Source organism: Colobus angolensis, unplaced genomic scaffold, assembly GCF_000951035.1.
Source record: "Colobus angolensis palliatus isolate OR3802 unplaced genomic scaffold, Cang.pa_1.0 Scaffold235, whole genome shotgun sequence".
Classification (NCBI taxonomy): domain Eukaryota; kingdom Metazoa; phylum Chordata; class Mammalia; order Primates; family Cercopithecidae; genus Colobus; species Colobus angolensis.
The window spans coordinates 4,661,976-4,688,997 of NW_012115544.1; the positions used below are offsets into that span (position 1 = coordinate 4,661,976).

Below are 27,022 nucleotides of genomic sequence, written 5' to 3' on the forward strand. Positions count from 1 at the left end.
AAAAAAAAAAAAAAAAAAAAATCCAAATTATTAGATATAAGCAAGAATGATGAACACCAACTGTGATTTTTAAAATGAAATTTAAGTCTGACTTTACATAGATGGTTCTTGATTATACTACAATACTAACTCAGAACTCAATCTGTTTCCATTTGTATTTTCCAGCTAGTTATTATATGTTCAACAGTATATTCAACAAAAGAAAAAAGTATGGTCTCCGTCTTCAAGGTGCTTACACACTCACTGGGAAAACAATAGGAGTATAGTATATACAACAAAAATAATATAAGCAATAATAGATAAAAATAGTAAAAGAATACAAGAAAGTACCTAAATCCAGATGGTATAACAGATCAGGTAAGGGAATGTTTAATGTAGACCACAATCATTGTGGAAATCTTCATGTAGTTGGGCCTACCTGAGCACATTATAGATAGGAGGAAACTGTCTTTGAGCAAACGCTCAGAAGCATAAATAGTACAATCCATGCAAAGGTCAGTAAGAAAAATAACTAGGAGAATACAGTGTTTCAGCAGATAAGAAGGCAAGATTATGAAGGATTACTTCTGGATGATTCTGTGGGTCACTGAATTTGACAGAAGAGTGGTCACTGAAATCTGATAAAGAGCTTCAGTAGAATGATAAATGGAGATGCCAGAGCACAATAATCAAGGAAGGAATGACAAGGAAAAAGTATAAATTGAAAGTACAAAGCATTTGTTTTTGTTTTTTTTAAAGTGGAAGCAAAAGGAAGGAGAAAAACACAAGAGACATAAACAAAGTTAAACAAATATTCCATTCTAATGTATAAAAGTCCTGTCCATACTTGAAGTCACAAGGAAGGTGCTAATGAAATTAAAGAAACTCTGTCACAAGCACTGTGCTTTATGTATTTATTTTATGTAATCTTCACAACTCTGAATTCCTATTTTCTGACAGTGAAACACTCTGAAAAGGTTAAATACTGCCAAGTAAGTGATAAAGGGGAAATTTGAAATCAGAACTAACTAACCCAAGTCAATGCTCTTCCCTTTCCTACTAAAGAGAGTTACTTACAGGGAAAAAACAAACTAACTCAGAAATAGTCCACCCAGAATTTTCTCTTTTTTTGAGATGGAGTCTCGCTCTGTTGCCCAGGCTGGGGTGCAGTGGCCGGATCTCAGCTCACTGCAAGCTCCGCCTCCCGGGTTCACGCCATTCTCCTGGCTCAGCCTCCCGAGTGGCTGGGACTACAGGTGCCTGCCACCTCGCCCAGCTAGTTTTTTGTATTTTTTAGTAGAGACGGGGTTTCACTGGGTTAGCCAGGATGGTCTCGATCTCCTGACCTCATGATCCACCCATCTCGGCCTCCCAAAGTGCTGGGATTACAGGCTTGAGCCACCGCGCCCGGCCAGGATTTTCTATCATATTTGACTACTCTGATTCTTCTGCACTCTTTAAAATGCAAACATTCTCTAAGGTTAATTCGTTAATTCTACGTCCTTTGTTCTCTATCACAGAGAGACAAACATAGAATTTACATATCTTCTTCCTTGGGAAAAATCTCTGAAATACGTTTCCTCTTGGAAATTTAATTTATTTCCGCAGCTTTAAATGAAGATGATTCCCAAATCAGTTTCTCCCTGACCTTTCTTTACTAAGCTTTAGTTGTACTAGATATCTTCCATTTGCTCCTCCAGATTTATTCTCCACCCTTCTTCACCTTGCTCTCTGTCCCTGGAGACTGACTTCATCAGTGGGACTCTCATGGCTTCAGACTGGGCTTGGTCAATGGAGCACCTTAGCAGGATATTATTTGGAAGAGGCATTGCCCTCCAGCTAGCTGTGTCCTTTGATCAAAGGTTCCAGAATCTCCCAAGGTGACTCCCTGTTCAGGGCTCTATTCTTCAGGATTCTGGTAACCCTTCCTTCCCCTTGGCCCATGAGCCAAAGGACAGAAACAGCAGTTATTGCTTGGTCTGCAGTACTGCACTGTCTCTTATGGTTACCTTATATTTGCCTGTTTGTAAGTAGTCCTTTATTAAAACATTCCTTAAATTATCCTAATTTGAGCATGCCATCTCTTTTGTGATGGGACTTTGACTAAACATTTGTGCGTTTTTGTTTGATTGTTTTTGAGATGTAGTTTCTATCACCCAGGCTCGAGTGCAGTGACATGATCTCAACTCATTGCAACCTCCGCCTCCAGGTTCAGGCAATTCTCTTGCCTCAGCCTCCTAAGTAGCTGGGATTACAGGTGTGCACCACCACACCCAGCTAATTTTTGTATTTTTAGTAGAGATGGGGTTTCACCATGTTGGCCAGGCTGCTCTTGAACTTCTGACTTTAAGTGATCTGCCTGCCTTGGCCTCCCAAAGTGCTGGGATTACAGGCATGAGCCACTGCACTCGGCCACATTTGTCCATCTTTAAATACCTAAATATTCATCCTTAAATGTTCTGCTTCAACTCAAAATCATCATAACTATTACCAAACTTATCTGCTTCACCAATCTTGCCTTCCTCAAATCATACGTGCTACTATCACCATCACCAAGGGTCAAAAAGCAGAATATTTTACTTAACTGTGCCTTTCCCCCTTATATGTCATGTAAGATCATATATAGTAGTATAGTTTATACAAGCCCTTTCTGTTCCTGTTGCTACTATCTCGTTTTAATATTTCTCAGGTCATCCTTCAACTCATACTACAACAGCTAGTCTTCCTGTCTCATCTTTCCCCTACAATTAATCCTACATCCAGCTGAAATACTAAAATTGCATGGTACTTTCTTTTTAGAGACATGGCTCACTCTGCCACTCAGGCTGGAGCACAGTGGTACTACGATCACAGCTCACTGTAACCTCAAACACCTAATCTCAAAGGATTCTCTGGCCTCAGTCTCTCCAGTAGCCAGGACTACAGGTGCACGCCACCATACCTGGCCACTTTTTAAATGTTTTTTTAAGAGATGGAGTCTCACTGTGTTGTCCAGGCTTGTCTTGAATTCCTGGCCTCAAGAGATCCTCCCACCTCTACCTCTGCCTCCCAAAGTACTGGCCCCTAGTATTTCCTACTTAAAACCTTCCAAGTCTTTCTGCTTCCTTATATACCTAATTACTAACTCTTGAGATTTAATTCACAATCTAGTCATAGCTCTTAATGAAATCTCATGCCAATGTCTTATTTACTCAAGATCTTCTGAACAAGCATTTAATTTCAATAGTCTACTCATTTATTAATTATATTTCCCTCAGTTTACAGTGCATTTCACCTACCTCCTATTTGTCCATTTAAATCCTATCATGTGTCCTTTACTTTCTCTAAAAAATTCCCTAATCCTGTAAATTGAACTTTCCTCTTCTGAAAATTCCTTTGAATTTGTAAACAACGCTCATTTGACTCTTGACTGTTTTGTATTTTAAATATAACATAGATTTTTATCTCCACAACTAAATCACCCCTGAAAAGAAACATGCTGAAAACAGTACCTTGCACATAACAAATGCAGACATAACCTGCTCTCACAAATTAAACTGGAAAGTTAAGGGGATAAATAGAGTAACAAGTATTTGTTAAGGTGAAAAATGAAGGAGTAAATCCTAAACAGCTCAGTCACCTTAGTCCAGTCTTTTTTTTTTTTTTTTTTTGAGATGGAGTCTTGCTGTATCACCCAAGCTGTAGTGCAGTGGTGTGATCTCGTCTCACTGCAACCTCTGTCTCCCGGGTTCAAGCAATTCTCCTGCCTCAGCCTCCTGAGTGGCTGGGATTACAGGCGTGCGCCACCACGCCCCGCTAAATTTTTGTATTTGTAGTAGAGATGGGGTTTCACCATGTTGGTATGGCTGATCTTGAACTCCTGACCTCGTGATTCACCCGCCTCAGCCTCCGAAAGTGCTGGGATTACAGGCATGAGCCACCATGCCCAGCCTAGTCCGGTCTTAAAAGATTTCTATCAGCTGATTTCTATCAACACTTACAAACTCCTGCAGGGAATCCAAAAAACTCCTTCCCTCCCCTTATTCACCATACCAATCTATCCAGCAGGCCCCTAGAACTGATGGAGTCTGCCGCCACTGGGGAATATATTTTATACCTGCCAGAATCAAGACCATCCTTCACTTATATTTCATCGCTCTTCCTCAAAGTCTCTTTATAATTACTAATCTGCAATTGTTATCACAAGCAATTTACTATGTGTTTAGATGAATATGCCTACTTTTAAAGTTTCAAAATATACTTGGTTTCTCCTATACAATTTTTTTTTTTTTTTTTTTGAGACGGAGTCTCTCTCTGTCGCCCAGGCTGGAGTGCAGTGGTGCCATCTCGGCTCAGTGCAAGCTCCGCCTCCCGGGTTCACGCCATTCTCCTGCCTCAGCCTCCTGAGTAGCTGGGACTACCACCACGCCCGGCTAATTTTTTGTATTTTTAGTAGAGATGGGGTTTCACCGTGTTAGCTAGGATGGTCTCGATCTCCTGACCTCATGATCTGCCCACCTCGGCCTCCCAAAGTGCTGGGATTACAGGCATGAGCCACAGCGCCCGGCCTCTCCTATACAATTTAAGAGAACATTAGTATTATACATAAGCTCTGTGAGGGAAACGTAGACTGTTAGTCTACAAAAAGGAGAAACAAACAGCCCATAATCACTACTAACAAAATGAGAAATTCTTTTATATACAAAATAATAAAGATGGCTACATGAAAATCATAATATGATTTTAGTACTCCAACCCAAATGACAATAGAACACTGTTTATGATATAGACACATACATATGGGTATTTAGGAATAAAAGGGAAAAAACACTTCAATGAGAACATGCAGAGAACTGTCAGAACAAGCCAATAAATATAATTATAACATTTTTTACACTGACATAATCTAAATTATAATGTAGGAGCATTCCATGACGTTTTCCTAGACGTACATAGGGAAGTATTCTATACAGATCTCAATTCCCCCAATTCACCAAATAAAATCTGCCATCTTATAAGTATTCCTTTTCTTCCCAGTCAGCTTCTTCTTTAAAACCTACGTGTATCTGTAATCTGAGTTTCAATTTTATATTATAAGAAATGAACCTAATCCTAATTCACTACCTAAAAGGAAATATGTATACCAACCTTTATTCATTTGTATACGCCCTAGATGTCAGAAGAATGAAAACTTTATCAGATTTTAACTCATTTAAAAATACATTTGATTCTTTTTTTAGTTTTCTTGTTTGTTTGTTTTTTGAGACAGAGTCTCGCTGTGTCGCCCAGGCTGGAGTGCAGTGGCACTATCTTGGTTCACCGCAACCTCCACCTCCTGGGTTCAAGCGAGTCGCCTGCCTTAGCCTCCCAAGTATCTGGGACTACAGGTGCACGCCACCACGCCCAGCTAATTTTTTGTATTTTTAGTGGAGATGGGGTTTCGCCATGTTAGCAGGATGGTCTCAATCTCCTGACTTCGTGATCCACCCGCCTCAGCCTCCCAAAGTGGTGGGATTACAGGCGTGAGCCACCACGCTCAGCCTGATTCTTATTAGAAAGAGTGTTAAGCTTAGATTAGTTTATTTGAAAACTAATCTATGAATATTAACAATCTTTATAAAGTTACATTAAAATTCATGAGCCAGGCTGGGCACAGTGGCTTGTGCCTATAATCCCAGCACTTTGGGAGGCTGAGGTGGGCAGATCACGAAGTCAAGAGATCAAGACCATCCTGACCAACATGGTGAAACCCCAGCTCTACTAAAAAATACAAAAATTAGCTGGGCATGGTGGCGTGTGCCTGTAGTCCCCAGCTACTGGGGAGGCTGAGGCAGGAGAATCATTTGAACCCGGCTGGCGGGGATTAAAGTGAGCCGAGATTGCGCCACTGCACTCCAGCCTGGTGACAGAGCAAGACTACGTCTCAAAAAAAATAATAATAATAAAAAAATCCATGAGCCAGGATGGAACTTGCACAATGAACTTTTGAGGTGCTTTTATACCATTTTAGAATGATATCAGTAATCTGCTTACATTTTCTTTTTGTGTTGAAGTAAATTTTTAAATTATTATCAAATATTCAAAAACCACTTACAAAAAAAAAAATCACAAAAGTAACTGTTATTTTATCTAGACTTCCCATATCCTCCTTTTCATAATCACTATTATCTCTGCCCAGCCAATGACATCATTACCCTGAGAGCTCAAGAAGACTGAGAAAATAAAATCCCTTAAGTAGATTACATTCACTTCCTATTCTGAATTGGTTTTACCTGAATTAATCTAAATTAATAAAACATTTACAGTCAATTATACCAATAATAAGATTCAGCCAATCTGCTTTGGTATTTTAATATGATAAACATCCTAATTTATAACTTATGCAAATTTGGTGCTACAGTTTTGATCTTTTTTAAAGTTTCCAATTTGCTACCAAAATCATAGTTTTCCTTATGTTTTGACCAAAACATCATCCAGAAATTTCTAACAGGTTCTACTTTTTTCCCATTTAACTTAAGCTGCCATACTTTTTTTCTTCTGCTATTAGTGTTCTGTTTAGTTATGCTCTTGTAATAAAATCAGTTACAATATATAATCCAAAACATCATCCTACAAAATACTTTTAACTGTTCTACCTATCCTTTTCCTCAAGAAAAAAATTCATCTCTGCCACTATACGTCTAGCTTCAGACTGGAAAATTCTCCAAATTCTCATAAAAAGATAGGTATTATGTACTGTAAATCAGATACCACTCCAGACTACAGTCACGAAGCCCATATGAAGTGCTTGGATGCCTGGTCTTTTGTTTATTTGTTTAGAAATGGGGTCTTGCTATGTTGCAGGATGAACTTGAGCTCCTGACCTTGAGTGAGCCACCTGCCTCCGTCTCCCAAGTAGCTGAGAGTACAGGTGCACACCACCACACCCAGCTTGGCTACCTATTTTGATAAATGAAGTTTCCACTACACCTGGGGTTTGTTTGCTGGCACTGCAATCATCAGTGTTCTGAAAAGCAAGGTAACTTTCAATTCCTTAGCTCCACAAAAACTACAATTAGAGGCAGAACAGTTTTAAGCTGGAAGAGGCTAGCAGCCCTAAGGGGTACCACTGGACCTCATAAGCAGAAATACATCACATACTCAAAATTTTCATCACGAAAGTTTCCTACATTTATAAAAATGTATCTAAATAGTAAAGAATTTTTACTAGGATTAAACAACAAGTATAATGATTCTTTTTCTCCATTAACAGCTAAGGATACATTTGCATGTTTATTATTATATAAGAGTGACTACAGTCCTTCTGATAAAATACTCTATTTTCTTCATAATCAATGGCAAAAACTAAAAGATTCCTCCAAGAATTACAGATACTAATCTCTAATTAAACATAAGCTATCTCACCAGAAATAGACTGAAATACTAAGATCTCTAAGAAGACAAAAAGCAAAGAGGAAACTGACAGAACACTACAAAGATGCTTCTGATATTAATGAAAAGAAATCATATTGCTCCATCAATATTAACTCAAAGAAACTTATAATCAATTAGAGAATGATAAAATACCATATTTATTTTTTTAATTTAAAAAGTCCTCATAATACTAGCCCACTCTCAGGAAAAAAATAATAAAATAACTTTATCATTATGTGAAGCTGTAATTTTGTGCATAGGGTCCATGATATAAGACTGTTACACCTCACAGAATTATACTGTACAACTTTTATATCTATACACATTCCCTCAAACATAGATGTTTCACTGGTTTCCAAGCTATACTAAATAGCATTAAAAAGGTTTTTCAGTATATTTTTCATCTGGCAATATTATTGTTGAAGCTTACAAAATGAGAAAGTTATAAATAATGAACATTTTATGAGATGTCTACCTGTTTCCACATTCTCGGTCTCAACTTCTTGTTCTTCTGCCACATCTTGCATCATATAAGTCTCATCATCATAAACCAGAACCTGGGCTGCATAGCCCTGCTCTAATCTGGCACTTGGAACTGGCTCCACAATCACTGCTGGATATTCAGAAACCTTTTCACTTTCCTATAAGAGCAAATTTAAAAAACAATCAACCTTTGTATTTACAAATTCTGGATTCACTTATAAATCCTTGAACTAATACAGTCTCGAGCAGTCCACATAATGAGTTTCAAATATTATAAATATGAATGTAAAAACCAAAACAAGAGATAGAAAGGGCTAACTTTAATAATCCTTTCAAGTTTCAAGAGGTAAGACATAGATTAAACATTTTAAATAATCTGTGCTTTAGGATTAAGTTGACAGATTAAAAACATGCATATAATTTCACTTAATCATGAAAGCCGACTAAAACAACAGTAAAAGATTATTTTATACCTAAACCCACAAGGACAAGAGGTGAGAGCAACAAACAAGAAGAGATAAGAACAACAAAATGCTGTAAGACTGAAAGTGTCTGGATGAGTATTGAGTAGGTTAACAGACCCAGCAAAGCCAAATCAGTCTGGCAGAAAAAAAAAAAAAATCTGAGAAACAACACACTGTACAGTGGAGAATCTACAGAAAGCAACACCAATTACACGCACTTTGATTCCTCGACCTTCTCTCTCCTTCATGATGCTAAGCAACCAGACTTCCTCCACCTCGGCAGAAGACGGGCTACTTTCCAGAGAGGGAACAACAGCATCTTTGAGGCATAATAGGCACAGCTGCTAGCATCATACTCTACCCAAAATGGAGTTTCCAACTAGCTTTTTAATCCATCACTTTTAATCATGAGCAAACAGCCAAATATTACTGAGCATCCAAGGAAAAGCCTCTAACACAGAATGTACATATACATACTCATATTCCACACAGAGAGAAGATACTATAAAGTAAGAACAGATCACAATTCAGTAAAGAACATTTTAAAATACAGATAAAAGAATTCTTGGAAATTAAAGATATAATAGCTGAAATGAATAAAGGATTGGAAGATAAAATTAAGGCAATCTCCAGGAACCAGAGAAAAAAAGATAAAGCAATAGAAAACATGAGAGAAAAGATAGCAATATTAGATGACCAACCATTCCAGGAGGTCCACTATCTGAATAACAGAGTTCCAAAAAAATAAATCATAAGGAAAAAACAAGAAGTAAAAAGGGGGAAAAAAAGGTTTGGAAAGAAATCAACAAGAAAGAAGTAAATCAATAAAATTTTCTAAGACTGAAGGATATAAGCTACCCATTTGAAAGGACCCACCAAAGTGTCTAGTGCAAAAAAATTAAGGAACACATACACTGAGGCATATCACTGTGAAACATCTTCATATTGGGAACAGAAAAGATTCTATGAGCTTCTAGAAAAAAAAAAAACACAGATTACTATAAAGAATCAGGACATCGACTTCAGTTTTCTCAACAGTCATACTAGAAGGAAGATGACAGTTGAGCAATTTCTTCAAAATTATGAAGAAAAATTATTTCCAATCTAGGATTCTTCACCCAGTCAAATCATCTTATAGAAGTAGAATAAAGATATCTTCTCAGACATGAAAGATCTCAAACATTTACCTTTCATGCATCCTTTCTCAAGAAGATACTGGAAAATGTATCCCATCAATAAGAGCGTGAATTTTTAAAAAAAGATAACTATTGCAAATACAGGATACAAGAGATCAACATAGGAGATAAACAATGGGAACCTCCAGGAAGACTGTGAAGAGAGATTCCAGGATGCTAGCTATGCACCAGATTTAAAGGGCAACCAGTCCAGAATGTAGCAGCGTGACTCCTGAGACAGCATGATGAACTGCCATCACTAAGATAACCATTGACATTGTTCTTAAGGACAGAATGCCCAGATGTCCATTCTAGATTTTTATTGATATTTGGCTTGCCTTGATGTACCTACTCACTCCACCTGCCCTGCTGCCTGGATCAGCTAAGAACACATTTCACCCCGCAGATGTGTTCTGCTTTGATCTACAACGTGTTGGAGGAAGATTACCATGGGCTTAGAAATAAAAGATACAAAACAGCACCCTTCATGTGACCATACACCTGCTGAACAAATATGCAATACCCAGTCCATACCATACTGTAGCACTGCCAGATACCAGAGCGGGATGTGCCTTACATTTCTAAAAACTCATGGCATTGCTCACTGATTACCTGAAGACAAGCTCATGACACTCAGTGAACCTGACACTATCTTCTCCTGGAAGCCTTCATCTATTTATGATAATATTGTCCTTTCCTAACTCAATTAGCTTGGTAAACTATTTTTTCAAAATAAAATATTGTTTAGGACTATTTTCATAGGTGGCAAAACTATAAAGAGAAGTAAAGAAATTATAATACATCAGTCCAAACAATAGCACCTCTGGAAACAGCACCCAGCCGGGTTTTAATATTTCAATGGTTCCTTCTCTTTGACCATAAAAAAGCTAAAATCATTTTGCATTAAAAAATTCAGGGCTCACGCCTGTAATCCCAGCACTTTGGGAGGCCGAGGTGGGCAGGTCACCTGAGATCAGGTGTTCGAGACCAGCCTGGCCAACACGGTAAAACCCTGTCTCTACTAAAAATACAAAAATCAGCCAGGCATAGTTGCATGCGCCTGTAATCCCAGCTACTGAGGAGGCTGAGGCATGAGAATTGCTTGAACCCGGGAGGCAGAGGTTGCAGTGAGGCAGGATCACGCCCCTGCATTCCAGCCTAGCTGACAGAATGAGACTCAGTCTCAAAAAAAAAAAAAAAATTCAGGCCGGGTTCAGTGGCTCACACCTGTAATCCCAAAACTTTGGAAGGCCAAGGCAGGAGGACTGCTTGAGCCCAAGAGTTCAAGACCAGCCTGGGCAACATAGGGAGACTCTGTCTCTACAAAAAATAAAAAATAAATTAACAGCCGGGCGTTGTGGCTCTTGCTCATAGTCCTAGCTACTTGGGAGGCTGAGGCAAGAGGATTGGTTGAAACTAGGAGGTCGAGACTGCAGTAAGCCATGATCATGCCTTTGCACTCCAGCCCAGCAACTGAGAACAAGTCTCAAAAATGTTAAAAAGAAGAAAAAAATTAAACTCTCATTTATTTTAACTGAACTTTTAACTGATCTTTAACTGAGGTTAAAAGGCAACAAGTCCAATTAAAGAAATTCTTTAACTGAACTTTAACTGATCGATTGAGACACATACTTGTATACATTTCTCAAAAAAATAGTCTAACTCCTTGACTCATCTATATATACCTTGTAATCTGTGTTCCACCACCTCACTGAACCTATTCTCTAAAAATATTTTTTTTTGCTTTTTCTCTTTGAGACAGGGTCTAGCTCTGTCGCCCAGGCTGGAGCACAGTGGCACAATCATGGCTCACTGCAACGTCTGCCTCCCAGGCTCAAACCATCCTCCCACCTCAGCCTCCTGAGTAGCGGGGACTACAGGCATGTGCCACCACGCCCAGCTAATTTTTTTATTTTTGGCAGAGACAGGGTTTCACCATGTTGCCCAGGCTGGTCTCGAACTCCTGGACTCAAGCAATCTGCCCACCTCAGCCTCCCAAAGCGCTGGTATTACAAGCATGGGCTACCACACCCAGCCTCAAAATGTTAATAACAACCAAATTCCATTTCAGTTTTCAATCTCTGTTGCCTCGCCGCAGACTCATACATTTATTATCACCCGCATTTAAAAAATTCATTCTTCCAACGTTCTCTATCACTCTACTTTCTTTCTCTTTTGAGATGGAGTTTCACTCTTGTTGCCCAGGCTGGAGTGCAATGGCACGATCTCGACTCACTGCAACCTCCGTCTCCCGGTTTCAAGTGATTCCCCTGCTTCGGCCTCCCGAGTAGCTGGGATTACAGGCATGTGTCACCATGCCCAGCTAATTTTGTATTTTCAGTAGAGACAGGGTTTCTCCATGTTGGTCAGGCTAGTCTCAAACTCCCGACCTCAGGTGATCCACCCTCCTCAGCCTCCCAAAGTGCTGGGATTACAGGCGTGAGCCACCACACCTGGCCCACCACTCTATTTTCAAGAGTGTCCTCTGACTCTTCTTTCATCTCCATAGACTCAAGTCTAGCCAATTTAGTGAGGTTCTATCTTCAGTGTCTCTATACTACCTTCTCAAGTAAGCCCACCCACTCTTATGGTTTCAAATAGCACCTCTACACTGATAATGAGTAAGTATTTGTCCTCTACTCTGACTCATCTTCTGAATTCCAAAACCAAATTTTAAACTACCAACTTTAACATCACTACAGGAATACTCAGCCAACACTTCAAGCTTAACATATCTAAATGGCACAAATTATCTACATCTCTCTGTTTCCCTACTCTGTGTTCTTTAAATCTTGGTTTCTTCATATTTAGAAAAGAGATTATAGTATTTCTATCCTTTAAAGTCCCATGACTTTACATGCACAAAGTTCTTAGCATAGTATAAGTACACAGTACCGAGTAAGTTATTCAATTAGTGATAGCTGATATTATATTTTAACAATAGAAATCGTTTTCAAATCTACGGGCACCTTTTCACATCACAATTAGAACTGTTTGTTTACTTCCTTGCATAAAAAGCTTTAATGACTCCCCATTTGTGTAAAAGGAAACTTTGACATATTAAACAATGGCTTTAACACTCTTTGAAACATAACCCCAACCCACCTGTCATGCACTAAATTGTGTCCCCCAAAAAGATGAAGTTTTAACCCCTAGTTTCTGTGAATGTGACCTTACTGGAAATAAGGTCTTTGCAGATGATCAAGTTAAGACAAGATAATTAAGGTGAGCCCTAACCCAATTTGACTATGTCCTTACAAAAAAGGGAAATTTGGACTCTGAGAGACACAAATGGGAAGGAAAAAGATGGAAAGACCCAGGGAGAACACCATCTACAAGACAAGGAATGCCTGAGGCCACCAGAAGCTAGGAGAGAGGCATTAAAGAGATTCTCCCTCGTAGCCCTCAAAAAAAAAAAAAGCAACAACAACAACAACAAAAACTCTATCAACACCTTGATTCCTAAATTCTGGCCTCCAGAACTGTAACACAATAAATTTCTGTTGTTTAAGCAACCTAGTTTACAGTACTTTGTTACAGCAACCCCAGGAAACTAATATACCACCTTCCTACCTTATTTCCCTACATTACTTAACATAAATTGATTAGTGGCATTGCTTCTAATTCCTAAATGTGAACATTTCCAAGACTTTTGTTCATGTTACTTTGTAGCCTTCACATCTGTCCAAATCCTTTTCATCTACTAAAGGCTTTTCATCAAGTGCCAGGGAATCTTCTATAATCCTCCAATCTGAATTAATTTTTCTATCCTACGTATTTATAGAACAAGTTGTTTGCGTAATATTACCACTGTTTATTGTCCCACATTATAATTATGTATTTACATATACAACTCTTTGACTGGCTATTAGGATATTTGAGAGCAAGGGTTATATCATAGTCAATTTTTATATCCTCCTCAATAACACATGCTTCATATAAACTAAAGTGGCATTTAAATACACATATTTGTAGCTTGACTCAAAGAATAATAAAATCAACAAATCTTAATATTAACAGGTATATATAAGTTCAACATTTGCTCATCTATGGAGGCAAGTAACCTCATGAGCCTTTTTTCTGCCAAATGATAGAGACCAGAGGACACTGCATGCAGCTATTCAGATAATTATTGCCTTGTACTATGTAGAAGAGTAGCTATTTTTATGGGAGAAAAGGCGATAGAAGAGAAGAAACCAGGAGTCTTTGCTTAAAAATAAAATAGTAAAAATAACACATGTAAAAGGTTATTTTACTTAGCATTACTTTGCTCAAGTCACCATGGATCTTGGCACAAGCTGTCTAATTCCCTACAAGCTAGGGTACAAATAAAAAAAAATACAGGAAACACAGTTAAATTTGAATTTCAGAGAAACACTGAATAATAACTGTAAGAATGTCCCATGCAATATTTGGGACATACTTAAAGTAAAAAGTCATTTGTTGTTTATCTGAAAGTCAAATTTAACTGGACATCCTGTATTTTATCTGGCAACCCTACTCTAAGTACTAACAGTGATCTCAAAAACTTCCATTTAAGGAGAGAGATTCTTAGTTTAAAGAGGCAAGACAAGTGCAATGCTGCAGTGTTTACCTAGAAAGTGCTTTTATATGCACTCAGTCATTGCTCTCCAGGTATCAGAAGTTTCCAAAGACAAGTACAATGAAATGACTGAAAGCAGTGGTATTGTAATCCTTTTCTCTCTCTCTCTTTTTTTTTTTTTTTTTTTTTTTTTTTTGTGAGACGGAGTCTTGCTCTGCCGCCCAAGCTGGAGTGCAGTGGCCGGATCTCAGCTCACTGCAAGCTCCGCCTCCCGGGTTTACGCCATTCTCCTGCCTCAGCCTCCCGAGTAGCTGGGACTACAGGCGCCCACCTCGTCGCCCGGCTAGTTTTTTGTATTTTTTAGTAGAGACGGGGTTTCACCGTATTAGCCAGGATGGTCTCGATCTCCTGCCCTGGTGATCCTCCCGTCTCGGCCTCCCAAAGTGCTGGGATTACAGGCTTGAGCCACCGCGCCCGGCCTGTAATCCTTTTCTCAATGTACTTTAGAAATATACAGAAAGATAATAAAATTCAGGAGTATGTTAAAAGTACATAAATTTGTTCCACATTTTCTCTTTTGCGGTAGAGTAAGATCACCTTCAAAAATCTTATCAAAACTGAAAAATACCATTTGGCAGGCTTTAGGGAGGACTCATCTCCCCTACCTCTCCATGGTTTAACCCCAGAACCCACTCCAAATAAATACATCACTAGAATAAATAATGATGCACTTGCTATGCAAACCCAGTTTTAAGACAAGTCCCCTAAGCTAGATGTTCATAATGCCAAGAAAAAAAAGAGATAGATAGAAAACATACACCCATACTAACAAACATCCATACAATGAGAAACTATTCAGCATCAATTAAACAATTAAGGCAGTTAGAGCTATATACTAGCTTGGAAAAATATGCATGATACAAACAAGTGGCAGTGGAAGGAAGAGGAAAATCAGCCATAGAATAGTACTGTTGTCTGATTCCACTTATATATTTATTTTACATATACATTTAAAAGTCTGGAAAAAATACACCTCAAATTATTAACCTGCTGAGAGAGGTGAGCAGACAAAAGATGGACTTTCATTTTCTCACTATGTCTGAGTTTATTTATTTATTTTTTTTTTTTTGAGACGGAGTCTCCCAAACTGGAGTGCAGTGGCCAGATCTCAGCTCACTGCAAGCTCCGCCTTTCGGGTTCACGCCATTCTCCTGCCTCAGCCTCCCTAGTAGCTGGGACTACAGGCGCCCGCCACCTCGCCCGGCTAGTTTTTTTGTATTTTTTAGTAGAGACGGGGTTTCACCGAGTTAGCCAGGATGGTCTCGATCTCCTGACCTCGTGATCCGCCCGTCTCGGCCTCCCAAAGTGCTGGGATTACAGGCTTGAGCCACCGCGCCCGGCCGAGTTTATTGTTTTTTACAATGATCCTGATAACTAAAAAACATCAAAATACTTTTTTTCATTTAAAAATAACAATTGGTACAAAAACCAAAACAAAACAAAACAAAAAAAACATAAAGCCAATAACCGGTAATTTGACAACTTTAAAAAGGAATCCATTCGCAAAATATAAAACTTGGAGAATCTGCCTCACCAGATGAAAATCTTTTTATTTTTCTAATGAATTTTCGCAAATGTAAACATCCCTGTAACTACCATCACAGTCAAGAAATAGAATATTTCCATCACTCCGGAAAGTTCCCTCATACCTACTTTACCCGTCAATCCCCACCACCACATGTGCATGCACACACACACATACACCCAGACCTAGGCAACCACTGATCTATCCCTATAGATTTCTATCCCTACAGATCTGCCTTTTCTCAAATTTTATATTGAAATCAACAGTTCTCTTTTGTGCCCAACTTCTTTACTGCTGATATTTATACACATTGCTGCATGTATCAATAGTTCATTTCCCTTTATTGTTGAAAATTCTATTGTAGATATATCAATTGCTTATCCATTTGCCTGTCTTCATATGGCTATAATGCTCCTATGAACATCCCTGGTCTTGGCTTCCCTTCCTTTCCATTCCATTCCATATTTACCTAAGAGTCAAATTACCAGATCATATGGCAATTGTACATTTAATTTTGAAAGTACTCAAATAATTTTCCAAAGTGATTATTTTACTTTTTTTTCGGGGGGGGTAAGAAGTCTTGCTCTGTTGCCCAGGCTGGAGTACAGTGGCTCACTCTCGGCTCACTGCAAGCTCTGTCTTCCCTGTTCACGCCATTCTCCAGCCTCAGCCTTCCGAGTAGCTGGGACTACAGGTGCCCACCACCACGCCCGGCTAATTTTTTTATTTGTAGTAGAGGCAGGATTTCTCTGCGTTAGCCAGGATGGTCTCAATCTCCTGACCTCGTGATCCCTCGTGATACCTCGTGATCGCCTCGGCTTCCCAAAGTGCTGGGATTACAGGCGTGAGCCACCGTGCCCGGCCTACATTCTTATAAGCAATGTATGAGAGGTCTAGCTGCTCCTTATCCTTTCCAATATGTGGTATTATTCTTATCAATTTTCTTCGTTCTGTGTGTTTTGTAGGATCATCTTGTAGTTTTAATTTACATTTCCCTGATGGTTAATAACATTGAGCATTTTTATATGTATTTAATGTTCCATTGATCTACACGTCTGTTGGCACACCAATACTGCCTCAATTACTGCTGCTTTATAGAAAGTCTTTAAATCAGATGTGTAAGCCCTTCAACTTTGTTCTTAACCACAGTATATCTTCCAATCCATAAACTTGGTACATCTGTCTATTCAGGTCTTTAATATGTCTCAACAGTATTTATAATTCACTGTACAGAGGTCTTTTATATATTTCATTAAACTTTTACCATTTTTTTTTTTTTTTTCTTAAGACAGGGAGTTCACTATCTTGCTTGAGCTGCACCTGAACTCCTGGGCTCAAGTAAGCCTCCCACCTCAGCCTTTAGAGCAGCTGGGACTATATGCACATGCCAGGGAACCCAGCTGCTTTTTGATGCTCCATTAAATAGTACTGCTCCAGTTTCCAATTGTATATTGCTAGTATATATAAATAATTGATTCTTATACACTCACCTCATATCCTCTGGCTATTCTAAATTTATTAGTTCTAATAGTTGTGTCGATTTCTTAGGAATTTCTAGGTACACAGTTATATCATCTAGAAATAAAGACAGTTTTACTACTACTTGTCAAAGCTGTGAGTCTTTTATTTTTCTTGCTGCCTTGTAGTAATGTTGCCAGTGCAATGTTGAATAAAGATGGTTGCCTTGCTCTCAACCATTAAGTATGATGTTGGCTGTGGGTTTTTCACAGATTGACTTCACCAGGCTGAGAAAATTGCCTTTTATTCCTTGTTTAGAGAGTTTGTATAATTAATAGGTGTTAAATTTTGGCAAATGGGTTTTCTTTAACTGCTGATATAATCACCTAATTTTTCTCTTTCACTCTGTTGATATGGTGAATTACTTGAGTCATTAAACTTACCTTCATGGGATTAAAAAAAATTGGTTATGGCATTCTACCGTTTATACACTGCTAGATTTGACTGCTAGTTTTTTGGTTTTGCTTTTTTGTTTTTTCATTGTTTTTGTTTGTCACCCAGGCTGGAGTGCAGTGGCACCATTACGGCTCACTGCAACCTCTACCTCCCAGGCTCAAGCAATCCTCCCACTTCAGCCTCCCAAGTACCTGGGACTACAGGTACATGCCACCATGCCTGGGTAGAGATAGGGTTTTGCCACAGTGCCCAGGCTGGTCTTGAAGTCCTGAGCTCAAGAAATCCACCTGCCTTAGTCTCCCCAATATAGAAATGGGGCTGCCCTGTGTGTCTGAGGCTGGTCTTGAACTACTGTCCTCAAGTGATCATCCCGCCTTGGCCTCCCAAAGTGTAGGGGTTACAGGTATGAGCCACCACACCAGGCCCAATACTTCTCTTAATATTAAATTATTAAATTATCAGAATATATTTAAGTCATATTTGGTAGTTTGCATTTTTAAATATATGACTACATTTTATATATTATTTTGAAAAATAATTTTTGCAACTATACTCATTATAGTTTACTATTTTGTGACATTTTCAGAAATAGAATAATCCTAATTGTATTAAATGTATTACTTTTACAATCAGGGGAAAAGTTACAAAGAAAGCCTAAAAATAGTGATAATAAAACTCCAGATACCTACCACTTTTTAAATATTTATTTTTTCTTCAGGTTCTGGGACTCTGATTACAAAATTTTGACAGGTCAGTTTTCATCCCATTCTACATTTTAGAATATATATACTATTATACATATACTATTATATATATATATGAATGAAACATTCCTGAAAAGCTTCTCCTAAGACAAAAATCTATCTTTCGAATACCACCATCCTCAAATCTCCCTTTGTAAAATCAAACCATGTTTCCAGTATTAGTGGCTTTTCTCTCTTCCTGCAATTCTCTTCCCCTAGATATTTCTATTGCCCCACCCCTCACTTCATTTAGCTCTAAACTAAACTTCACCATTTTGGTGAAGCCTTCCTTGGCTGCCCTAATTAAAGTACTCCCTACCAACTTCTCTATCCAACTCTAGTCCTGAATTATTTTTCATAACATTTATGAAATATTTATCCCCAGTGCCTAGAAAAACACTTGATAACGACAGTTAAGTGGTGAATTAATATTTGTCAAAGGAAAACACAAATGAAAATAAGTGGCCACTTACGTAGCATAAACAAAAAACTCCCCAGAATAGTTTGCCCTACTCTGGGGACATACTACCTGACATGCTCATTAAGGATATAGTCTTCTTCTGACTTACTTTATAAAATGTGATCACCCTATAAAACTACCACATAAATCACTAGTCAATAATAACTTGGTAAAGTCATTTAATTTATGAGATTCTTTCTTCCACGATAATAAGTTCTCCTGGCTGTGAACACTGAAGTTCCATGTAAAGAAGAAAAATATAAGAAGTATTCCAGAAACAAACTGTTTGTCCTCATTTCCCCCATATTAATGATACCTTTTAATCAACACAAGGTAAAGATAGTCTGCCTATTGTTTTTGGTGGCTCCCCTCATAGGGTTAAAACAGAGCAAAACTATATGGCAGGAGAAAGCATTTGAGGAAAAAGCAATATTTAGTCTGGCTAATCTAGGAGGAGATGGCAGTTCCCCAATCCGTAATGTCTTCGGTGAGTCATTCCTGGAGGTGATCATACAGAAAGTGAATCTCGAGGGAAGAAATAAGACATTGACTATGGGAAGAAAGTATGTTCTGTAGCTGTGGCTTCTCTTAATGGACTTTGCACCAGTTTTGGATCTGAATACAAAAGAAACACAAGAGTTTTTGAGTCCACTGAGAAAAGAAAAGGAAGACCTTCACTATCCTATTCCCAGCGAATTTGCCCACAGCTGATCTACATCTTAGAAAAATGAGCAGACACCAAGGAGGCAAAAAAAAAAAAAGATTCCAGACTACAGAACACAAAGACTAATGTCCTAACTTGTTTCTCAAGCATGCCATTATACCGTTTTACTGTTAGCAAGCATGAGTAACGCAGCATCTTTCACAGAAAATAGAGAAAACAGATTTTTTTTTTTTAAATATAGAAAACTCTCCATTTCCCCACCTCAGCTCTGAACAAATATTATCGGTTATTATGACAGCACTGTTGAATTATAATTTAGATCCCTTCCAATATTCACTTTTTTTTTTTGAGACGAAGTCTTGCTCTGTCGCCCAGGCTGGAGTGCACTGGCACAATCTCCACTCACTGCAAGCTCCGCTTCCCGGGTTCACACCATTCTCCTGCCTCAGCCTCCCGTGTAGCTGGGACTACAGGCGCCTGCCACTGCGCCCGGCTAATTTTTTTAAATTTATTTTTAGTAGAGACGGGGTTTCACCATGTTAGCCAGGATGGTCTCAAATGCTTGACCTGGTGATCCACCCACCTCGGCCTCCCAAAGTGCTGGGATTATAGGTGTGAGCCACCGCACCCGGCCAGTTTTTATATTTTAAGTAGAGACAGGATTTCGCAGTGTTAGCCAGGATGGTCTCAAATGCTTGACCTGGTGATCCACCCACCTCGGCCTCCCAAAGTGCTGGGATTACAGGCGTGAGCCACCACCTCCGGCCCCAATATTCACTCTTCACTGAATGCTGAGAATAGAAGCCAGGACCTGGAAGCCCCTATATTTCTAGTACTGTTATTTTTTATTCTCATCTAATTCTTCAATGTTATCAATAACAAAATAACCAAATATGCTAATGATTCAAAATTCTACATACATAAAATTTCAAAACGTGAATTCATTTTCTAATTATCTAAATTCGTAAGTGTTGATATGAGATTAAAATACAATGGATCTCCACACTGATTAAGATATACAATAATCAAGAAACAAAGATAATAAGTAAAGCACATACAAAATTCTAACGTAGAATGAATCTAATTTAGGTATTTGGGCATAGTATATACCTACATCATAATCCAAGACAATGGGTTTTATCAGGGATTTAAATTTAACTCTCAACTAATACTATAGTGTTCTTTCCATTTGTTTTCTCCCTCCAAGTTCATTCTAATATATGTATGTTCCAACAATTCACGTGAGCTCTGCAGTACCTTCCTTAACCTTCTATTACCTAAATTATAAGGATACACGACATGTACATGTATAATTTCATGCTTTGTACATTTCTACTCTCAAATATCTGTTTCCTATTAATTTCAAAATTAGTTCATGCACAAATTTCTATGAAGAAAATAGAAACTTAATTCATTGAATGCCTAACCTCTTGATTTTCTACTCCATTGCTGGAAAGCTCCAAAATAGTACCTCCACTGTCAACCACTGCTGATGTCATTGTTATTCCCTGAGGAAGCTTCAAACGCTATTAATCAATGAAATTAAAGGTTCATTGATGGTTGCCAGTGTTATAGGTTTGCATTATCATGTTTTAAAAGTCAATAGAGATGGAGTGCAGTAGATATCCAGAAATCCAGTCTTCTAAAGATGATTAACCAGAGACCCTAAAAAGAGGAAGAATTTGAAAAGTTATTTTAAAAATTACAGGAAAGACATAAATAAAGTATAACTTATTTTGCAATCTAATTTTAACCCTGAACTAAGAAAAAGCAGATAGGCTTCTATATCCCTGTGTCAAAAGAGGGCAGTAATGAACATTCTACCTCTTAAGAGTTAGTAATCAAGTTCATGAACATACTGAATAAGTTCTTAACAAGCAATTGTACATAGGTAGTATTACGATATTCATATTCTAGGAAATAAAATGTTATAACTGTGCCAGGCACGGTGGTTCACACATGTAATTGCAGCACTTTGGGAAGCCGAGGCAGGCAGATCATGAGGTCAAGAGATCGAGACCATCCTGGCCAACATGGTGAAACCCCATCTCTACTAAAAATACAAAAATTAGCTGGGCGTGGTGGAGTGTGCCTGTAGTCCCAGCTACTCAGGAGACTGAGGCAGGAGAATCACTTGAACCCAAGAGGCGGAGGTTGCAGTGAGCCAAGATCACATCACTGCACTCCAGCCTGGCGACAGAGAGAGATTCCATCTCAAAAAAAAAAAAAAAAGTTGTAACTTTCTCCCTTTATAAAGATGTTGTTTTATTCCTGAAATATGTTAGTTTCCAGAAATGTTAAAGATCTCTTATTCATTTAACATATAAAATGTGCCAGACTGAGAAAACGTTGAAACCGATTTGCCTATTTAACAAATTAAAAGATTACTGATTCTTAAATATTTCATTCTTCTTCTTTGCCCCATCTGGTTTGTTTGTTTGAACAATCAGAACTGTCTTTTTGCTTATGGCAGCAATCTCATTTTGTATTCACACTTTGAATACACTATGAATACAGGAACTGTATGTAAGACAGATTAATTTGAATTGCTTATATTTTCAAATAAAGTAGTTTAAAATTAAAGTAGTTACCACTTGGAATGCCTTTGGTATTATTTTATCATACTTTCCTCAATTGTTTTGATATTAGTTCTGTCATACTTTTCCTCAATTATTTTGATATTAGTTCAAGATGCAATTTAGCAAATGGTTTCAAGTAATTTCTTAACCTCTTACATTTTTTCCCCTTCCTACATCATCTGGATTTATGCATTAAATTATTCCTAAAAAGTTACTTTTTATTTGATTTCATTTATGCGAAAATTTTCATACAGAGGAAGTATGGAGATTTATTACTAACAGAATTTTTCATGTCAAAAAGAATGCAGAAAAATCGAGCATATTTGAAGAGAAAGTATACAGTTCCCATAAATCATTCCATTAATATTATGCCCTTGTATTATGTTTGCCTGCTGCCATCATACAGATATGGAAATAAAATAAAGAATTTCCAGAAACTTCTAGAAAAATGAAATACCTGAAAAAAAGCAGAAATTTCATCCTACTGATCAGTACTATTAGCCTCCTTTTTGATCTTACAAACATAAAATGGAATAGAAAGTCTTTGTATCTTAAGAAGAAAAATTGATAAAATTCCACAGTCCCATCATACTATCACCATATAAGGTAATATAAATAACTATTCCCAATATATATAATAATAGCAGAAATAAATGTTACTTACAGTTTGTATGTTAAGTAGTCTAAGCATCCTTCACTGTTTTCACAACTTCGGAAGAGGTAAAATCTGAACCAGTAGTTCTTTGGAACTACCAGCGGGAGGGGAAAAAAGACAGTATTAATATAATTATATTAAAAAGCACTATGCTCAAATAGATGTGTCTGAGATAGAAAATACGTAATAAAACAAATCACTTCCAAAGCCATATGTCACACATTCATATAAGGAATATAATAAATTATTTCTAGGTTTTTGAGAAATCAGAGCTTTTCTCAAACTTTAAATTTTAACTCACCACTACAAAACAACTATTGAGTGAGGACAGAACCAACGTATGAAGCCTATGCTCCATATTATGGGCTGCATTTCAAACAGGTTCTTGTGTTTTTTTTCCTCCATTAGGCAAGTTCTAATAACAGGTTCTTACTAAGTGGTTACAGGTATAACCTCTGCTCCCCAGGAGTATAAAATCAAATTTGAAAAGTAAGACTAGCCCAAAAAACTACTATAAAAATTTTTAGAGTTGGGGTCTCACTCTTGTCACCAAGGCTGGATCGCAGAGGTGAGATCACAGCTCACTGCAGCCTCAAATTCCTGGGCTCAAGCTATCCTTCTGTCTCAGCCTCCTGAGGAGCTGGGACTACAGGCATATGCCACCATGCTCAGGTCAGTATTTATTTTTAACTTTTATTTTTAAAGATAAGATATTGCTGTGTTACCCAGTCTGATCTTGAACTCCTGGCCTCAGGTGATTCTCCCACCTCAGCCTCCTGAGTCACTATTAGACATGTTCCTGCTATCTCACCCCACCGACTTAGCATCAGCACCCATCCAAACATCCCAAGCCCTACTTCTAACTCCCAAGCCTCCTCAAATAGTCCTCCTTCTTTCAAAGGCTTAAAGACTTAAGCACTTGACTTAAGCAATTGACTTAAGCACTTGATCGTAGGCCTTGTTCCATCAATTATTCCCTTTTTCCTTAACCTTCTCTTACTACCATTGGGCTCCTTTCCCTCAACATATAAGCATTTGCAAGATCCTGTCATCTTAAAAGTAGAAAAGTTGACTGGGCAAGGTGGCTCAGGCCTGTAATCCCAACACTTTGGGAGAGGGAAGCAGAAGGATCACTTGAGCCCAGGAGCTCCACACCAGCCTGGCCAACATAGGGAAACCCCTGTCTCTACAAAAAATAAAAACTTAGCCGGGCCTGGTGGTGCAAACCTGTAGTCCCAGCTATTTGGGAGGCTGAGATGGGAGGACCGCTTGAGCCCAGGAGGTTGAGGTTACAGTGAGCCGTGATCCTGCCACTGCACTCAAGCCTGGGTGACAGAGCAAGATCCTGTCTCAAAAACAAAAACAAAAACAAAGGAAAAGTCCTCTTCCATAATCCTGCATACCCTTCCAGCTACTGCTCCAGTTCCTTCCTTTCTCAGGTAAGTTTCTAGATAAGAAAATCTTTTATACTCTGTCTCCCCTTTCTAATTTCTCAAGTACTCCTCCTTCTATCAAAGTTTGGCATCCATCCCCACTCAACTGAAACTTTTACTAAATTCCGCTTGCAGAATCCAATGGATACATTTCTCTCTTCATAGGACTTGATGCCTCTGAAGCATCTGACACTGTTAATCACTCCCTTCTTGAAACTCTATCTTGAATTTATCTTTTCCCTCTCCGGCTACTCCCTTTCAATTCCCCCTTGCAGGCTCAACCCTCATTTTCAAGGAGACTGGGACAAGAGTACAAATGGAAGCCTACACACCATGTGTCTAAATATTTTTAAAAGTTCTAAATCAAGCTGTTAAATTATTATTCCCTCCTCCTATCTTGACTAATAACAACCTGAAAGGCCAAGTTCTATTTCTGAGTTCTCAGGCTCCCTTAATGTTATGTAGGGACATAGGAAGGAAAGTCCATATCCCTTCCTCTTGTCTGCAGCCAACTCCTTTTCTCTTCCCACCTTTAGCTCCACTTTATACTACGAAGGACTTCATATGCACACAGATATAAAGCCTACAGGTCCAAGCTCTGGTCACAGGACTGCAAACAGCTGCTCCTTGGCCATCCCTTAAACACAGGGGATCCCATACATGTTGTACAGTCAAGAGAGGAGAGAATCAGAGAAGAGAGTTGTGAAGGGACACATGGGCAGGAAATTCTAGGATCAAATATTCAAGGATTGATCTAGAAAGAGACCAGGTGGACTAGCCACCTTGGCCCCCACAAAGTCTTCACTCTATGGGCACGGGTGTAGCTTCTGGAGGAAGACCATATGAGGACCTTTAAAGCATAGGTCTTTTGTTCCCAGTTGGCGAAGTCTTAGGGCAGTGCTGCTCTCTGGTCAACCCTTACAGGTGGGTGTTTCCAAGATCCCATCCCTAGTCCTTTTCTCTTCAGATTGTTTACACTCTTTCTAAGGTATGAAAACTCCTACAGCTTCACTCAAATCTCTCTTCCAGATTTGCCTACTAGATGTTTTATTGCCTCTACTTCACTGAAATTAGATAAGGTATACATAAATACTAAGCATTGATGCCAGGATAACCCAAGCACTCCACTCATTAATTCAATCACACAACAAATACTAAATGAGCACTATTATACGACAGCACAATTTTAGGTGCCTGGGTCCAGTAATGAATAAAGGCAAAGTCCCTGTTTTTATGGATCTTATACTGCAGAGGAGAGAGAAAAAAATAAAATAGTATACCATACGTGTAGATGATGCTGAAGGCTAAGGAGTTAAATTAACCAGAGACAGGGATTATATGGCAGGGAGAGTTGCCAATTCAGATTGAGTGGTCAGATAAGGACTCACTAAAAAAGTGACATAAGAGTAAAAACCCAAAAGTAGAAGTGAGTTGTGGCAATGCCTGGGGGAAGAGCCTTCTAATCAAAAGAAATTCAACACCCTCAAGAGGATGTATGCCTGACTAGTTAAAGGATCAGCAAGGGGACCCAATACAGCTGAAGTGAAATGAACAAAAGGAAGAAAGAATAGTTGAAGAGTGTCGACAGAAAGGGAAGGGAGCCAAGTAGGTGCCCTGTGAGGACTTTGACTTCAGAGGGAAGGAAGGTTTTACACAAAAAGATGATCTGATTATTATAAGGATCATTCAGATGCTGGGTTGAGAACAGACAAGGGAACAAGAGCAGAAACAGGTGTCAGCAGGCTACAATAATATATGTTGTGCAAAAGTAATTGCAGTTTTGCCATTACTTTTAATGTAATGCAAACTACTTTTGCACCAACCTATAATTGAGATGAGAAGTGATACTGGCTGGGACCAGAGTGGTAGTTCTGGAGGTAGTGAAAAGTGATCATAGCCAAGCATGATGGCACACCCCTTTGTCCCAGCTACTCGGGATGCTGGGCAGGTTGAAGCTGCAGTGATCCAAGATCTCACCACTGCACTCCAGCTTGGGCGACAGAGTGAGACCCTGTCTCAAAAAAAAAAAAAAAGTAGTCAATCTTTAGATATATTTTGCAGATAAAAGGATGACATTTACAAGCAAAATTGATGTGGACTGATTAGTATGAGAGAAAGAAAGAAACCAAGAATGAATCCAGGCTGGAGGATTCTCAGAAGATGATGGAGTAGGATATACCAGGAATCTGTATCCCTATCTAGACAACAATTGCACTGGCAGACTCTACCTAATGTAATTATTTTGGAACTCTGGAAGATACTAAAGGCTTGCAACCTCCAAGGGAAGGCTTGGACAATAAATTGTGGTTAATTTCGGTCATTCTAGCTCTCAGCACAGAATCAGCTACCCATCCCCCAACTCGAGGGTAGACAGCTGTGCATGTGTTCCTGGAACAGTGTGCATGCAACTTGTGATGGCCATGGTAAGCAAAAAGGACTATTTTCCAAATATCAGGGATCTGTGCTCTGATCACTGATTACTGCTTCTGATCACAGAGGAGCACACAAAGAAATGAGTAGATATTATTGTTAAGCCTCTCCCCCTCTGGCTGAAGTCACTTCTAGGGGACTTAAAAGGCCAGCAAACCCCATGTTACTCTTTTTTCCCTTTTGAGAGCCACACATTAAACACTAGGACATTTGGCTGGGCGCGGTGGCTCACATCTGCAATCCCTGCACCTTGGGAGGCCAAGGTAAACAGATCACTTGAGGTCAGGAGTTCAAGGCTAGCCTGGCCAACATAGTGAAACCCCGTCTCTACTAAAAATACAAAAATTAGCCAGGCGTGGTGGTGGGCGCCTGTAATCCCAGTTACTCGGGAGGCTGAGGCAGGGGCTTGAGCCCAGGAGGCGGAGGTTGCAGTGAGCCAAGATTGAGCCACTGCATTCCAGCCCGGGCAACAGAGTAAGACTCTGTCTCAAAATAAAAAATAAAATAAAATAAAGACTAGGAC

General features: G+C 38.7%; 1 protein-coding gene across 1 annotated transcript in view; it reads right to left on the reverse strand.

The window, feature by feature from the left end:
* Positions 1-27,022, reverse strand: part of ELF2 (E74-like factor 2 (ets domain transcription factor)) — a 126,897-nt gene that overhangs the window by 56,076 nt on the left and 43,799 nt on the right. Inside the window, exons 2-4 of the mRNA XM_011944641.1 lie at positions 22,646-22,730; positions 20,830-21,067; positions 7,847-8,012 (exon numbers count right to left, since the gene is read on the reverse strand). Coding sequence (XP_011800031.1) covers positions 7,847-8,012; positions 20,830-20,901 — 238 coding nt within the window. The 5' untranslated portion in view covers positions 20,902-21,067; positions 22,646-22,730. The remainder of the gene's footprint in view (positions 1-7,846; positions 8,013-20,829; positions 21,068-22,645; positions 22,731-27,022) is intronic.